Below are 18,779 nucleotides of genomic sequence, written 5' to 3'. Positions count from 1 at the left end.
GCGGCTTTAAGCAACATGTCTATTTGTATCACTCATATTATTGCAAACAGTTTTAACAAACATAGAGATGCTACCTGTAAGATTACATTCACACAACAGTGAAAAAAATGGCCGCTAAAAACATATAACCTATCAGTTTTTCCTGACCTTTTTTTTTTCAGTGTGTTGATCCATTTTCTGACCATTTATCCATTTTTAATGGCTGTGTTGCATCCATTTTGCATCAGTTTTTAATGGTAAAATTAAAAATAACCCCCCTTACCAGAGGCACGCCAGGATCACTTGCTACACAGAACCTGACGCTTCCAGTGTGATCATGTGATGTCTCCACAATGGGAAAGTCAGGTCCTGCTGCCTCCAGTGCGAGTGTTCCCAGTGGTGCCTCTGGCAAGGTGAGTATATATTTTTCTAAATCCTTCCTTACACCCTGCTCATGTATCCAATTTTAACAGCTGTTAGACGGGAGCACTTCTATCTAAACAGCCATTAAAAACAGGCCTACTGATTTTAGTGCGGTCTGTCTGCTTGTAAAAATAGCCAAAAATTGGACATGTCCTATTTTTCAATGGCCGCTATTCACTGGCTAATAAAAAATGGCCATCTGAATAGTCCCAAAGGACTTTAATTGGTTCTGAAAACAGCCATGTGATATGTGAATGAGCCCTACATGTATAAAAATGTATGGAATAATTTTGTTTTCTGTAATATTATGGCTTGAAAAGTTTTGGATAACTATAAATCACCCCAAATGAAAGATTATTGGTCTGTTTGCAGGAATAGCATATAGAAATCTTTGGAGCCCTACTATATGTTCACATGTCTCTGATTATACATGATGTCATATGGAGACACATTACAGCAGCACATGGAGTACCTACAGCTAAGGCTACTTTCACACTAGCGTTCGGGCGGATCCGTTCTGAACGGATCCGCCCATAATAATGCAGACGGAGGCTCCGTTCAGAACGGATCCGTCTGCATTATATTAGCTAAAAAAAGCTAAGTGTGAAAATAGCCTGGGACGGATCCGTCCAGACTTTCAATGTAAAGTCAATGGGGGACGGATCCGCTTGAAGATTGAGCCACATTGTGGCATCTTCAAACGGATCCGTCCCCATTGACTTACATTGTAAGTCTGGACGGATCCGCACGCCTCCGCACGGCCAGGCGGACACCCGAACGCTGCAAGCAGCGTTCAGCTGTCCGCCTGTCCGTGCGGAGGCGAGCGGAGCGGAGGCTGAACGCCGCCAGACTGATGCAGTCTGAGCGGATCCGCCTCCATTCAGACTGCATCAGGGCTGGACGGCTGCGTTCGGGTCCGCTCGTGAGCTCCTTCAAACGGAGCTCACGAACGGAAACCCGAACGCTAGTGTGAAAGCAGCCTAAAAAGAATGGAACGATACAGGCCCTGTGCTCCACTGTACAGGTTTTGTGCACATTGCTCTTGTGCATGAAGCTTTACTATTCAACTCTAACATATAAATCTTAGATAAAAAGATTCAGCTGTTGATTAGTATAGATTTTCCCCATCAGCACTTATAACTTAATTAATTGAATTGCCTCATTAGAGCCAAGACCCATGCTATTTTCACAAGACTTAAGGCTAGGTCTACACGACGACATTTGTCGCGCGACATTTTGTTGCACCAATGTCGCGCGACAATTTTTATAATGGCAGTCTATGGTGTCGCACTGCAACATGCGACATGCTGCGAGTGCGACGCGACAGTCGCAGAAAATCCATTCAAGATGGATTTTTCTGCGACTGTCGCGTCGCAGTCGCAACATGTCGCATGTTGCAGTGCGACACCATAGACTGCCATTATAAAAATTGTCGCGCGACATTGGTGCAACAAAATGTCGCGCGACAACTGTTGCGCCCTATCTGTCACGCGACTTTTTGTCGCGCGACAAATGTCGTCGTGTAGACCTAGCCTAAGTTGGCAGGCCCTGACTATTTTAGTCATGTCTAATATGTATAGTTCATGTAATTTACAGTTCCAGGGAAAATATTTAAAAACATATAGAAGACATTTTCTTTTTGACTCTATCAGGTTCCTGCTATACATACAATAAATAATTGAAATATGGGAAATATTTTGTTAATAATTTTCTTTTTTCTTTTTTTAATTGTAGGGTATCAGACAAACTTATCCTCAAGCAAATGCCACAAAACATATTTGAGATCAACAGTACAGACTCCAATATTGTCTACTCAGAAAATGGTTCCTTGCTGTCTCTTAGTGAACTGGACTCTGCTTTTTCTCAGCTTAGGAAACAATTGGTTAATGTCACCCTACAACTTGGAGGAAGTAACCCATTTCCTGCAGGCCTTCCAAAAATGCCTCGTAGGCATATACTCCTGATGGCTACCACACGCACAGGCTCATCTTTTGTAGGCGAGTTCTTTAATCAACATGGAAATATGTTTTACTTGTTTGAACCCCTTTGGCACATTGAAAGAACAGTGTCCTTTGAATCTACTGGTGCCAATGCAGTTGGTTCAGCAATTGTTTACAGAGATGTTCTTCAGCAACTTCTACTTTGTGATCTACATATCTTGGAGAACTTTATTTCACCACCTCCTGAAGACCATCTGACAAGATTCTTATTTCGTAGAGGGTCTAGCAAGTCTTTATGTGAAGACCCAGTTTGCACCCCTTTTGTGAAAAAAGCTTTTGAAAAGTATCACTGCAAGACTCGCCGATGTGGTCCTCTTAATATGACATTAGCAATGGAGGCATGTTTGAAAAAAGAACATGTGGCCATTAAGGCAGTACGTATCCGACAGCTAGGGTTCCTGCGCACTCTTGTTGAAGATCCACGACTTGACATGAGGATAATACAGTTAGTGCGTGACCCAAGAGCTGTACTAGCCTCTCGCATGGTAGCTTTCTCTGGCAAATATGAGTCATGGAAAAAATGGGCCCTAGAAGGTGCAGCTCCCATACATGAAGATGAAGTCCAAAAATTAAGGGGCAACTGTGAGAGCATTCGTTTATCTGCAGAACTGGGCTTAAGTCAACCTGATTGGCTTAGAGGTCGCTACATGCTTATGCGTTATGAAGACATTGCTAGATCTCCTCTTCAAAAGGCCAAAGAAATGTATAGGTTTGCTGGGATCACACTTACACCACAGGTAGAAGAGTGGATCACCAAGAATACTCAAGCACCCCAAGACAGTAATGGAATCTATTCTACTCAAAAGAATTCTTCAGAACAGTTTGAGAAGTGGCGATTTAGCATACCATTTAAATTAGCCCAGGTAGTTCAGGATGTGTGCGCACCAGCAATGAAAGTTTTTGGCTACAAGCTGGCTAATGACTTAGAGACACTCACAAATCAATCAATCAGTTTGCTAGAAGATAAGGTTAATTTTTGGGTGACGTAGTGTTTTGCTATTTAAATTATTTATATCTTGGGTTAAGAACTGCCATTGAACATTGTGCTTGAAACAGGGGGGGGGGGGGCAGATGGGAGAGGGCTAATTTGCACCTGCTGAGCCGCAACAAACCATCTTTTAAGCCTTTGTACATTTTTCAGTGTATTGCTTCCTAAATTAGGAAGTCATTCTTATTGAACTATCAGGGGAAGAAGCTGAAGATGCCGATTATCCAGATTGGCTTGTAAAGCAGATGATTCCTGCTGATGTACAGAAACTGCCTACTTTTCCAGGTACTGAATAAGTCTATGCCTGGAAGATGCATTTATCTCTCATGCTGTTTTCTGAAGCTGAATTGAGGATTTTCTGCACTGCAAGGCATCCAACGATTTCAAAGACTATTCTTAAATTAAAATTGTTCAAAATATACTACACATAAATTATGAAATCACGTGGATGAAAGCTTTACCATTTTGGGGGGAAAACAGCTTCTGTGAATGGTTATTTTCCAAAGTGATAAGTTTATAATTTAGAGTTTCTTATATACAGAGACAGTGGACTGTTATTGTACAAATATAGTTGCCACTCAGAGCAGAACCTTTCTTTACGACACTCGGAACATGAGAGTGACATTCTACTGTATCTGAGCAAGATTGAGCTTGCACATTTAGACACTTACAAAAAGAAAAAAAAAATATTTATGACGTATCTGGCATGAGAAGCTGCAATACTTCAAGTCCTTATCATTTCACCTTTAAAAATGTTCTTTTCTTACAAAGCTTAAACACAGTTGGCTGTGTCTTTTGCATGGAACATCAAATACTTTATACCAGAGGAAGTCAAGTTAGTTTATTTCTTAAGGCTGTGAGGTTGCACCACCTGTTTCTCACTCTAGCTTGTTCTAACACTCCATAAAGTGTCAGCAGACGTCTTACTTGTCTTCTCCATTCAGTGAGGTTTCTAATGCGATAATGAATGCTTTTCAGTAGGACTGCGTAGTGTTCAGAGCAGAGTAGTGGGCAGCTGGTCTTGTCCATGCATTTATTACTAGTTCAGTGTAGAGATTATGCTATAATTTAAGATCCACATAAAGGAACTTTTGTTAGCCCAATCATATTAAGGCTTTCTCACTGGTATACAAAACAGCTAGTAGACATTAGCCAATAGACAAGCACTGGGAGCAAATACCAGTAATCAGCATTATTCTAGATATTTATATTCCCCCTATGATCTATTGCACAATTTTTCTTCATTAAATTATAATTTCACCAAAAAGTGGACATGCAGGGTTGGTTTTATCATGGCTAGTTAACGGTCATCTATTATTTTAATATTTCCCTGGGGTCCTTAATAGTGCTGGACACCAAGTGAGTCCATTATTAGAGCTAGTGTTAATGCACTAAATGTGAACATGCAGTTTTAAATCCAACAATACCATGATGAATTAAAGGGGTGGTCCAGTTTCACCAAGAAACTTGACAATGCTGGCAAATAGACTAGAATAAAAAAATCTTACCCAATAGATTCAGTGCTGCAACAATAGTTTTCCCCACTGAATGTATTTTCCTAGGCTCCAGAGGTGACATTGCATGGACAATAAGTCAATGCTGGTGCCAATCACTGGTCTTGGTGAGCTGCTGAAGCCTGTGATTGGCTACAGGTATTGTCAAAGTGATGTAATTGCAGCCAGGTAAACAAAACTAAATGGGGAGAGTCAGAGTGGTGGCACTAGATCTACTGGGTAAATACTCTGGTTGATTTTCTTTGTTTGTTAGGCTAGTTTCACATACAGTATGCATTAAAACTTTCAAAGGGGCTGTTCTGGCAGAGAAACAGCTTACAGAGTTCATCGTATCTGGCATTGCCGAATAGTGCTGTTCACCACCGGAGCCCTTTGACTATAATGGGACCTATGGGGATTTGGCCAGTTTCTGGCATGAGTGCCAGGGTTTGTCCACACAAAAACTAGTGCAAGCACTGATTTTTGTCTGGCCAAATCCTGGCACTAACTGTGGAAACAGGCTGGATCTCTGAAAGGTCCCATTATAATCAAAGGGGTCTGTCAGTGCTATGGCCCTATCTGACTATGTCGATAAGATGAACTCCGGCAAGCTGTTACTCAACCAGAACAGCCTTACTTTCAACGCATATGTGAAAGTAAACTTATGCTATTTCCAAGTGTTGTCCTGGTTTCTTACTGAAACTGGAACATCCCTCTAATCATAATTATATATTTGACTATGTTAGAAAAACTATTTTACAATAATTTATAAGATTTATAAGATTTGTTTACGCATGGTGCCAAGACTGGGCATAAATGAGCTACAGTTCGATTATTTATACAAATTAGGCTGGTTTCACACATTTTTTCATGTGTTTCTATTGGCTTTTTTAACCAATGTTTTTAGCGGTCTTTTAATTCAGCTAGATGTTAAGTCTACAGAGTGTTCAGAACGCACTACGTACAAATCTTTTGTGTTATTTTAAATCTCCGCATATTCTAGATATAGCATTTTTTTCTTCTGTTTTTTACTATTGCCTTCTTTATAGGATTCGAAAAAACCATGTTTAAAATGTTTAAAAAATATAGCATTGAAAATGCTGAAAAACACCAAAAAATATGTATGAAGGAAGTCAAAAATAGTTACAAGTTGCTGAAAGAAGCCATTTGTGCTAAAGTATTGTGTTGGTTGAAAGTGCATTTTATGTAAAGAGTATATCATTTCATGTTACGGTATGTAATTGCCAACATATTGGAACTTGTCCTTCTCTGGGATTAGCAAAGTAAACCTCAACACATTAATTAGGATTCTTTTTTCCTTGTAAGTAACATGGGAGAAGAAAGTTCCGACATGACAATAATTTGTTCTAACAAAGAGTAGGCATGTTGTGAAAAGATCAGGATATTCATTTAAATTCCTTAGAGCTTTGTTATTTAGCTGCCTTTGAAAAGATTCCGTGACATTGTTGTGTCTAAAAATTTGACTTAAAAAATGTATAAAGTGAAGATTTGTTTTTGAACTTTATACAATTACTAAAAGAGACCACATATCCCTAGGGTAACTTTACTGTCATTATACAATTTTATAGAAGAATATTCGACTCGGACGAGCGAGCAGAGGTTCTGGATGGCGCGTGGGGTGTAAGCGTCCATTCACACGTACGCAAAATGGGTGTGCATCCGTTCCGCAATTTTGCGGAAAAGGTGCGGACTCATTCATTTTCAATGGGGCCAGAATGTGCTGTCCGCATCCGCATTTGTGAATCCTCACTTTCGTTCAGCAAAAAAAAATAGAACATGTCCTATTGCGGACAAGAAAATGCATTTTCTATGAGAGTGCCGGCGATGTGTGGTCCCCAAAATGCGGAACGCACATTGCTGGTGTCCGTGTTTTTTCGGATCCGCAGTTTGCGGATCTGCAAAACACATACGGACGTGTGAAAGGACCCTAAGTTGCTGCCAGACTCCTTTTTGGTTGGCCTATCTCAGAACAGAACAAAAGGATTGGGCAATGTTGAAATCCAACTCTCTGATCCCTTTTTCTCTCTGATATCAGCAATTAAATGGTAACTTGGTCCTTCTCAAAATTAAGGCTTGGCAAACAATTATTTAAGGGCTCTTTTTTGACACCAGCCTTATTGATTTCTTTAGATTTGCTCAGTAATAGGAGCGGAACAATGAAAATAATGGAAGTGCCGGATTCGGCACGTAACTCACACGAATGGACCTAAACAGATCCCATTGACTATATTGGGATCTGTTTGGTTTCTGTCAGGGAGAACTCTTTTTTTAGCAGAGCAAAAAGTCCTGCATGCAGGACTTTTCTCTCTAATGTTTTTGACAAAGTCCATGATGGAGGTCCCGAACTGAGCCTCCAACACATATGTGAACCCCTTTATGGGCTGGAGAGGAAAGCTTGTATTTATGAGCAACTTCCACTCTGGCAGACACAGACTGTCCAGATATTTCATATACTATTCGTATAGTGTGTCCCCTTCCCGATCAGTATTCCCAGTATCAAAAAGGTTTTCAAGAAATTACTCAAAGATAATAGCTGAATTCTACAAATACGTATCTTTAGAATTCTGTAGCATTCCCTTGCTACCACTGTTAGGATCCCTCACCTCATCACTAGTTGTAAACCTGGATCAGAAGGCTGGCCAATCACATGTATTAATTATAGTGACATCACAACAAACAGATGTTACTAGATGGGCCACTAATGTCCCTATGGATGGATAGCAATGGCAGCAGAGAAATAGTAAAGAATTCTAAAGGCAAGTATATGAGTCTATCTAAGGATATGTTCACCTTGTAGATTTTCCATATGGATTTCAGTATGTTTTCTGCCATAAAATCTTCTTGGAATCTGGTTAAAATCCGCCTTATATTGTTGTCAAGGTGGATTCTGCGCAGAGAAATTTTGGGGGAAAAGTAGGTGGAAATTGCAGTAGCCACATGCAGATTAGCCCATTTGAAAATGGCTAAATTCATGGCATGTACAACTGCAAATCTACAGCAGAAACCAAGGATTTCTGCTGCAGATTCCAAGGTAGATTTTTCAATGTACCTATATAGGAGACAACACCTTCAATAGTTTTATACAGCTTTTACTACTGACAAAAACAGAGGTGCAGTCAGCTCACCACCTTGATGGACCTCTGTGAATGGATCTTTGGTGAAGTGAATCCAACACAGTATCATAGAAAATGGACGATTCCAGCACTTGGAGGGCTTGTAGTAAAAAAATCCTTTATTCGAAGACAATTAAAACAATCCATGTGGCACACAGAAAGACATTCCCCCGGATAGCCAGTCTACGTGTTTCAAACTAAGCCTAGTCCTTATTTATGAACATGAATAATGACTAGGCTTAGTCCGAACGCGTAGAATGGCTAGCCGGTGGAATGTTCTTCTGTGTGCCTTGTGGATTCCAAATGCTGGAATAGTTCTTTTTCTCTGATAGCTTTTACTACTGGTTATATTGTCCAAATATGCTGCTTCCAAGAAACAAAGAGCGACAGTACAAGTGAAATACAACCCAATCCATAATGAATAGGTAGATGATTACACATTCATGAGGCTTGTGCACCTAATACATTTATAAATATTGCATGTATTTTACACAGCAGCATTCCCCATGTTACAAAGGACAAATGAATAGCTTTCTAAAAGACATACGGTATGCAGGCGTATAATAGCTATACTATACGATAACCAATATATATATATTTTTTAATAGAGAGGTATATGAATTCCATTCACATCTTTTTTTAAATGTTAATGTTTCAGTTATGAATATTTCCAATATATTATTAATGGTTTTTTTTTTCCTTTATCTTCAAATGGTTTATCAAATAAGCAGACAGCAACTCTGGATAATATAACCAGTAGTAAATGTGTATGTGTTGTGCACTGTAAATGTACGGAAAGTAAGATACAAGATGCAAGATAGTAATTTGTATGTACCATGGAGTTGTATGTACCACGAAGTTGTCAATAACATTTCCTACATAATGTTAATAGAACAGTATTAAACTTAACATTTTGAACACTGAAGGTTTGCCTTTCCCACCTACAATCCCGAGAGGTTTACAGAACTCACAGACATGAAGCTCTAATGATAAATTCCGCCCAATAAATGACCCTTTATGTTGTTTCCCAGTAAAGCCTTATTGAGGTAATTCCTGGCAGCATGGAGGCCTCTGATTCAGAGAGCTGTATGTACATTGCTTGGTTTAGGTTCACACTTCACTACACGCCATAAATTACTAGCAAGATGGGTTTTGCTACTTTTGGCTCATTATTGCGCTATAATGCCCTCTGTGTACTCCTGACACCAAGACGTCCCTTAAGACCTCTACAACTCGGAAAAAGGACAAGGTAGCATAGCACTGGTCTGTTTCTATGAATTAAGGTGCAAATCATGGAATTTTATTTTCATTCACAGTGTTATAGTAAATCCACAGCATATATAATACAGGTATAGTGCAGTATACATTAAATTAATACCTTGTCCTCAAAAAACCCAGGCTGCCAGTTATATGTAGCCTTAGAATGGTGTCAGGCAGTGGCTTAACCCCCATTGGAGGATTTTAGGACCTGAAACAAATATTTGGGGACCCTTAAATAAGTACATATTTTTGGTCAGATATAAGAGTAAAGAAAAAAACTTAACAGATTTTATTTTTTACTGGAAAGAAATTGCAGCTTTCAAAATGATTATTTAGGGTGGCATGCACACAAATTTTTGCTTTTAAAGAGCCCTTCTATTTGTTATTTGGTTATATACAAAGGGGTTTTCCAGAGCTAATGTATTGATGCCCTATCTTTAGGATTGGTCGTCAATATAAAATTGACGGGGATGATGCCTGGCACTCTACCGATAAGCCCTTTTTAGGAGCCTTGGCACCACAACCAGGCTCAGGAATGACACCGCTCCATGCACTGTGTATTGACCGGGCCTGGTTACTGCAGTGTTTCTCCCCTTCACTTGAATGCAAGCAGCACTGCAGTGACCAGACATGGCCACTGCACAGTATATTGAACTATGTAGTTTTGGTGCCTTGATCTGGCACCAGATCGGCTAGGGTCAGGGATTTGGGACCCCACTGATTTGATTTTGATGTCCTATCATAAGGATGGTTCAGTTATAAGTTAGATCTGGAAAACCCCTTTAAAGAAGTGTGCTGGATTTTAGGCTATTTCTTTAAAATAGTGAGCCATACAGCTTTATTATACAATGTAAGAGACTATTCACATTCCTATCTTATAACAGTGGACAGTCAAATGGCATAGGTCACATATGTGTCCCATGCAGAGCATCCATGGACCAACCAAATGGGACTAAACATGTTACTGGGCACCTGGCACACATCCCCTGACAGGTCGATGGACTATAATATTTATTAGAAATTTGTGTGATTCCATATTTTATAAAGAAAATAATAAGATAAATAATGGAATATCCTTTAAATAGCATTAGATCATTGATACCAAAAATAACTAGTTAGATAATCTGTACCCCTCAGATTGCCTGTGCGACCAAAGCTTTTTCACTCACCCACTGCATGCTCCGATTGCTCAAGGTCCAGATGAATTAATAAGTATGGCACCCTGATAATTGACTTGACTTGGGCCAGACAGAGAAAGCAGTAAAAAAAAAAGTTAAACAGTAATCACTATTCGCCAATTCCTGCTGCCACAGTATCAGCTCTGTTCTGGGCCTTTCTTCTCTTCAATTCCTGGACTAGAGCGCGACATAGAGGAAATTGCTTAGACTGCCACGTATTGGTGACTTGCCTCAGTCAGTGATTGGCTAGAGAGCATTTTTAGTTACTTCAGGGATCGGAGAGCAGTGTGGACTGGATAATTGTTGGAAGTGTAGCAGCAGAGGATTGGTTGGGTAAGAATTATTTTTTATTATTTCTAACCCACTTCTTTTTTAAACACAAAAAAGTGATTCCCCTCCAAAAACTCCTTTAATGTTTTTCCCTAAGAAAGTATCTAAATTTCAAAAATTTTCTTATTCTTTGCCAGTGCACATGTACAATGCATTGGTCCTAGCAGCACATTACGCTGAGAAATCAGGCAATGTATCGTCAGTGTAAAACATGTTAAAGGGGTTTTCAGGGTTGAAGCTATTGATGACATAGTCTCAGGATAGGTCATCAACAGGGAATCTGACACCCAGCACCTACACGATCTGCAGTGACCCAAGACGGAGGCTTCTGGTTATGGCTCCATCCACTGTGAGGTTTATGTTTTCAATATGTAGAACTTTAAAAAGCCCCTTTAACTGAGTGGACTTCATGAACATGGGATGCTGAGAATAAGTATCTTTGTCTTCTTCCAGTCTGAAGTGAGAAAAAAAATGTTGGTTGATTGTTTACTTGCTAAAGGTTTGATCATATCTAAAGATTCATAATTACTGAAGTGCACTTTTAACCAACACATTAAAGTAAAAGAGGATATAACTTGTCAAACATGGCAACTAACTTGCACTAGGTTTACTAGAGTCTAATCAGTTAAATGTGTGTGTGTTTGTGTGTAGATATATATATATATATATATATATATATATATATATACACACACACACACACAAACATATACTCACTTTGTTTGAAAATTAAGTGCAATTAAGACTTCCATGTTAACTTTCCAGGTGATTTGCTTCATCTTTAAAAATGGTATGGTGTTTAATTTTTGTGTTTGTTTTTCTTCATAGAGCATCCAGTTTTTGTTTATATTTTATTTTTTATTAATTGTTTTTACAAAAATTGATGTTACAATTTCCAAGTAAATTTATTTATTTATTTTATTAAACAAGGGGGAAACAAAATATTTTATTTTGCAAAAATTGAGCTGTACCAAGAATTAAAACAATAAATAAAGAAAAAAAAAAAGAAATAAACAAAGTGAAATACGTTTACTGCTTTGTTGACTATTACGGGATATTTTCAAAAAGCAAGTATGGGCTGGTAAAGGGGAAATCTGTAGAGATGAGTGTATTGATTTGTACAGTTGCGTTCAAAATAATAGCAGTGTGTTTAAAAAAGTGAATAAAGCTCAAAATTGTTCTAATAGCTTTTTTTTCCATACACACAAATGCATTGGGAACACTACACATTCTATTCCAAATCAAAACATAAAGAAGAATATATCAAATTTGTGATGTTCCTCTAAAATAATTAAAGAAAAGTGAATATTAGGCTACTTTCACACTAGCATTGTTTAAATCCGGCGTTCAATTTCGACACCGTAACTCCCCGCCGGATCCGGAAAAACGTGTGAAAACGGATTACATTTGAATCCTGATCAGGATTTTGATCACAATGAAAAAATGCATTGGAAAAAACGGATCCGCCATTTATGGACTTTAACTTTTTTTCACATTTTTCGGGTTTAACATGCAAAAGCCGGATCCGATTTGACTGAACACACGGCGCCGGATCCGGCGTTAATGCAAGTCAGTGGGAATAAGGCCTGATCCGGCGTTCAGTCAAAGTGGTCAGGATTTTTGGCCGGAGGTAAAAATACAACACGCTACGGTTTTCTGAAAAGCCTGATCAGTCAAAAAGACTGAACTGAAGACATCCTGATGCATCCTGAATGGATTGCACTAGGATAAAACTGATCAGTTCTTTTCCGGATTTGAGCCCCTAGGATGGAACTCAGTGCCGGAAAAGAAAAACGCTAGTGTGAAAGTACCCTTAGACTGTTCAAAAAAAATAGCAGTGTTGTATTCTTCTTTACAAACTAAACACTCACTATATAAACTTAAAAATGTTTGAAGATTTTGCTTTCCTTTGAATCACTTAACTAATATTTAGTTGTATAACCAGTGTTTCTGAGAACTGCTGTACATCTGTGTTGCATGGAGTCAACCAACGTCTGGCCCCTGTGAACAGGAATTCCAGACCAGGATGATTGAACTACATTCCACAGTTCTTCTCTATGTCTTGGTTTTGCCTCAGAAACTGTATTTTTGATGTCACCCCACAAGTTTTCTATTGGATTATCTCCATAATATCAATCTTGTTGGTCTGGAACCAAGATGTTGCACGTTTACTGTTGTGTTTGAGGTCGTTGTCTTGTTGGAACACCCATTCCAAGGGCATTTCCTCTTCAGCATAAGACATCATGACCTCTTCAAGTATTCTGATGTATTTAAACTGATCCATGATCCCTGGTATGTGATAAATAGGCCCCTCATCGTAGTATGAGAAACATCCCCATATCATGATGCTTGCGTCACCATGCTTCACTGTATTCACAGTGTACTGTGGCTTGAATTCAGTGTTTGGGGGTCATCTGTTAAACTGTCTCCGGCCACTAGACCCAAATAGAACAATCTTACTTTCACCAGTCCTCAAAATGTTGAGCCATTTCTCTTTAGGCCAGTCAATGTGCTCTTTGGCAAATTGTAACCTCTTCAGCACGTCTTTTTTTCAACAGTGGGACTTTGCGGGGGCTTCTTGCAGATAGCTTGGCGTCTTCTAATTGTAACAGTACTCAGAGGTAACTTTAGACCTTCTTTGATCTTCCTGGAGATGATTGTTGGCTGAGTCCTTGCCATTTTGGCTATTCTTCTATCCATTCAAATGGTAGTTTTCCCCTCTCCAATAAACTTTTTAAGCAAAGTACGCTGTTCTTCTGAACAATGTCTGGAATGACCCATTTTCCTCAGAATTTCAGAGAGAAATGCACTGTAACCAGCATGTACAACATTTGCTGCCTTCCTTCCTTAAAAAAGAGCAATAATTGGCAACATTTTTTTGAAGAATGAATGACCTCACTAATTGAACTCCACACTGCTATTATTTTGTACATTCCCCTTTCAATTAATGATTCAATGATGCACAGAATCAGCAGCATGCATGTCATGACTGTTGGGTCTGTTCAATTTCCATTACTCTACTACACCTGCTAGTTAATTATTTGCCATGTAGAAATATCTTTTTTTTTTTAAACCGTGATTTATCAGGTTAGTGATGTCTGACTGCTATTATTTTGAACACAACTGTGCTAATCGATTTGTTTTATCAGTAAGGGTCTATTCACACGTCCACAAAATGGGTCCAGATCCGCTCCGCAAATTTGCGGTACATGTGCAGACCCATTTATTTTCAATGGGGCCGGAATGTGCTGTCCACAACCGCATTTGCGGATCCGCACTTCCGTTCTGCAAATAAATAGAACATGTCCTATTCTTGTCCGCAATTGCGGACAAGAAAAGGCATTTTCTATGAGAGTACCGGCGATGTTCGGTCCGCAATTTGCAAAACACATACGGATGTGTTAATGGACCCTAAGGCTACTTTCACACCAGCTCTTTGGCTTTTTGTCTGTGAGATCCGTTCAGGGCTCTCAAAAGCGGTCCAAAACGGATCAGTTTTGCCCTAATGCATTTTGAAATGGAAAAGGATCCGCTCAGAATGCATCAGTTTGCCTCCGTTCAGTCACCATTCTGCTCTGGAGGCGGACACCAAAACGCTGCCTGATGTAAGTCAATGGGAACGGATCAGTTTTCTCTGGCACAATAGAAAACTGATCCACCCCCTATTGACTTTCAATGGTGTACAAGACGGATCTATCATCGTTATAGAAGACATAATACAACCGGATCCATTCATGACGGATGCATGTGGTTGTATTATTGTAATGGAAGCGTTTTTGCAGATCCATGATGGATCCACAAAAAAAACGCTTGTGTGAAAGTAGCCTAAGAGTTCCTCACCAGACAACCATACAGACTTCCTTCTATCACCATACAGTTTTACGCACAGAGCTCGGAGTCCTAATTCCAATACTATGGTAAGCATTATGCAAGAGCTGCTTGTTTCAGGTCTTTCCAAAGCTGCTCTATTGGGATCAAGTTAAGACTGAAATAGCAGATGTTAGACTTTCTCTTGTGTTCGGGAAAAAGTTTTGCTTCATACTTTATGCTTTAATTTATGAATAGGTGACTGGACTTTCTATTATGAATTGTCTATAACAGAGTGGAACCACTGGACGGAGGGATATCAAGCCCTGCAGTCCATAATGCTGGCTTCAAACTGTTGCAAAATAGGGCTTTGTGACTTTTGGGTTCTGATTTGTTTGCAGTTTTACATCACTTGCCCCAGTTTTGAAAAGTGGGTGGAATATAGGGAGTGGTTAGCTATAGCGTTTCATCCTAGATTTATCACTACCACATATTTTAAAAGTCACAAGTTCACTTACTGGGTGGTGTAAAAATGGAGTAGCATTTCTAGCTTAAAGGTTTAAAGATGCACCAAATTTAATAAGCAACAGGCGACATTTGAGAAATCTTGGGCACTTGGTTTTGCACAAGTATTTTGGGGACACTGTGTGGGTGTTAGAGGGAGAGATATGGAGATGTATGACTTGCAGTATGCTCCTCTACATGCCACAGCATGACTTCAGAGTAGCGTGCAGGAGTATTTTTGTTGTAACTGCAGTTGAAGAGGATGGTCCAAGAAGAACTTTTGGACCAGAGCTTTTAAGCCTTTACCTTTGCCTCAGATAGGTAAAGAGATTCCGATAAAAAATTACTGTAGATAAGTTTGAAGGTACTCCCTTAGATTTCAGTGCGAATGGAAATAACCTTATGAAATAACCTTATATCTGAAATGTCAGCCTGTCCACCATACAATGTTAAGCATTTCAAGGCTGAACATAAAGAATAACAAATCCTATAATGGAGCAGTCAATTAAAAATACTCAAATTGCTTCCAAAAACAGCCTCTTAGACAGTCTCTGTGTCAAAGGATTATTGAATGGCTGTTTTCATAAATCAAAAGAAAGCTTGTTCTGTGCTTCAGAAGGGGATATTTTCTGATGTCTCATACATCTGCTCAAATGAAAAAATACCTTTTTAGTAAGAACACAAGTGTCAGTGCCAGTCTAGCCCAGATAGTTCTGGTTATAGTTAAAAAATAATTTTTTAGATCATTTAAAGGGGTTGTGCAGTGGCTGTCATTAGGACAGATCATCAATATCAGATTGGCAGAGGTTTGACTCCCAGCACCCCCACTGATCAGCTGTTTCAAGGGGTAGCGAAGTTTGTGAGCGCATTGCTTCCTCTTAAAGATTACCTGAGCGTCGCCTCCTTTGCAGCAGTGGTGCAGCGTAGTTACAACTGCTTGTCCCATTCACTTGAATGGAGCATTAGTGCGCATGCTCAGCCTAGTGCTCAATTAATTTTTGGGGGGAAGGAGTGGGCTAGCCACCCCCACCCCAATGTCCAGATAGGAGCACTAGTCCACTGCACTTTCCGACACAAAAAGGGAGATTTCTTCCCCTCAACCTCTGGGTTGCCATTTGAAAGAGTTGCTGCCAGTTCAATAGCTGAGGCATCCTGCTTCACTGTCCCTGCATCAGCCATGGCACCATAATCCATAGCTGCATTCAGTTCTGTGCACACATCTGTGAGATGACGGAAACAATATGGTGCAATACTGGAACTAATCTACTTGCATACAATACTGCTTTGTTCCAGTTTGTATACTTTGTGTGTACATCAAACTAATGGTTCTGTGGGTTTAAGATTTTTTTCATGCTGATAAGCTTTCTTGTGTAATAAAATTTTTACAATTTTGTTTATGCATACATAGCAATGTTTATTTGCAGACCTTTAGGAAACACGTTACAATTACAAAGGCATGTAACAGTATGGTCACCATATGAAATCCAGATGTGGTATATAGGCTAATCTATTCAAAGGGGAAATTGGATCAATAAGAAGAGCACAACTTTGAAGAGACCTCCATTACTATAAAAGACATTCTAAAACATGGGCATGAGTATTATTCTCTAGTAGTGTAAAGGACTCACGCATTAGAAAAGTATTGGACAAACCCACTGTCTTTGGCAGGAAGTTAAACCAATTGTGTATGTGTACATACTTTCAAAATAACACAGACGTCATCTGTGTTTTTTGCGGACCGAAAAATACATACGTTTGTGTGCAAGAGGCCTTAGGCTGAGTTCACACTTCAGTTATTCCCATCAGTTATTGTGAGCCAAAGGCAGTAGTGAAACCTACACAGAGATAAGGCATAATGGAAAGATTTCCTCCTGTTCTGTGTTTTAGACCTGAACCTGGTTTTGGCTCACAATAAATGATGGAAATAACTAACCAAATAACTGAAGTGTGAACCTAAGGGTACTTTCACACATGTTTTGAACTTTTCCGGTATTGAGTTCCGTCCTAGGGGCTCAATACCGGAAAAAAAAAGATCAGTTTTATCCTAATGCATTCTGAATGGAGAGCAATCTGTTCAGTATGCATCAGGATGTATTCAGTTCAGTCACTGTACGGTTTTTTCTCCGTCCAAAATTTCAGAACACTTGCCGGAATGCCGGATCCGGCATTATTTTACATTGAAATGCATTAATGCCAGATCCGGCCTCAATTGTTCCAGAAAAAACAGATCAGTTTTTTCTGTCTGCACATGCGCAGATCTTTAAAAATGTGAAAAAGATAATACGGATCTGTTTTTCCGGATGACAGCTGGAGAGACAGATCCGGTATTGCAATGCATTTGTGAGATGGATCCGCATCCGGATCTGTCCACAAATGGTATCCGTTTGCATACAGATTGCCAGAATCCAGCAACGCAAGTGTGAAAGTACCCTTAGCCTATGCTGTACACAAATAGCTCATTGATGGTGCTATAGCATTAGGGGACACAGACATACATGGTTTCTATTGCTGGAGGGGTGCACAAATGTCCCTCTGCCACATAAGGAGACATCAGTATTACAAATGGTACATTGTAGATGTTGAATCCTTGATTAAGTTTCCGTTGGGACCCAGAAGCGCCAAGTTAGGCCCATTGATCTCCCTGCGGAATTGTTGCAGGGAAGTTGAAAACTTCTTTCAGATTCCCCCATAGTTTATATCTAATCGCTGGTGACCCCATTTATCAACAGGAATAATAATAATAATAATAATAATAAAAAATGTATTTATATAGCGCCACCATATTCCACAGAGCTTTACAAATTCATAGGGTTCAAAACAAAACAAAACTAACTGGCTAATATGTAACTGAAACAATAGGAGTCAGGGCCCTGCTCGCAAGAGCTTCCAATCTATGAGGAATTGGGGGTTGATTGTGATAAGTAGGATTTGAGCCATTATTGAACTGACAGGAGTGGTGCCGGACGATCTGCTTCGGGTTTGAGACTACTAGAGGATCGAGTTCAGGCCAGAGGAGTTGGTGGGGGAAGGTTTAGTCAGGGAATAGTCAGTTTAGGTAGCTTGATAAGCCTGCCTGAAAAGATGTGTTTTTAAGGCACATTTGAAGGTGGAGAAGTTGTGAATTGATCTAGTATTCCGGGGCAGAGTATTCCAGAGAGTAGGTGCAGCTCGAGAAAAATCTTGAAGACGGGAGTGAGAGGTACGAATTATGGAGGTTATTAATCTTAGGTCGCTAACAGAATGGAGAGCACGAGTAGGGTGGTAGATGGAGATGAGGGAGGAGATGTATGGAGGTGCAGCACTGTGGACAGCTTTCTGGGTGAGGGTGAGAAGTTTGACTATATTCTGTGGTGGATGGGCAACCAGTGAAGTGACTGGCACAGACTAGTATCATCAGTGTAGTGTTTGTATGGATAGATGAGCCTGGCTGCAGCATTTAGGACAGACTGAAGGGGGGAGAGTTTAGTGAGAGGGAGACCAATTAGTAATGCGTTGCAGTAGTCAAGACGAGAATGCATCAAGGCAAGAACAAGAGTTTTTGCTGTTTCCACTGTAAGAAAAGGGCTGATTCTGGCAATATTCTTGAGGTGCAGACGACAAGAGGATGTAAGTGATTGAATATGGGGAACAAAAGAAAGATCAGAGTCAAATGTGGCCCCAAGACAGCGGGCATGTTGCACAGG

At 39.7% G+C, this 18,779-nt stretch overlaps 1 protein-coding gene across 2 annotated transcripts in view; it reads left to right on the top strand.

The window, feature by feature from the left end:
- Positions 1-3,450, top strand: part of CHST3 (carbohydrate sulfotransferase 3) — a 140,378-nt gene extending 136,928 nt beyond the window's left edge. For both annotated transcript variants that reach the window (XM_044298319.1, XM_044298320.1), the window contains one exon: positions 2,137-3,450. In XM_044298319.1, coding sequence (XP_044154254.1) covers positions 2,137-3,391 — 1,255 coding nt within the window. In that variant the 3' untranslated portion in view covers positions 3,392-3,450. The remainder of the gene's footprint in view (positions 1-2,136) is intronic.
- The last annotated feature ends 15,329 nt before the right edge of the window (positions 3,451-18,779 follow it).

The sequence above is a fragment of the Bufo gargarizans genome, chromosome 6, assembly GCF_014858855.1.
Source record: "Bufo gargarizans isolate SCDJY-AF-19 chromosome 6, ASM1485885v1, whole genome shotgun sequence".
Taxonomy (NCBI): Eukaryota; Metazoa; Chordata; class Amphibia; order Anura; family Bufonidae; genus Bufo; species Bufo gargarizans.
The sequence above is the reverse complement of the archived record's forward strand: the minus strand, read 5'-3'. Positions and strand labels throughout refer to the sequence as shown.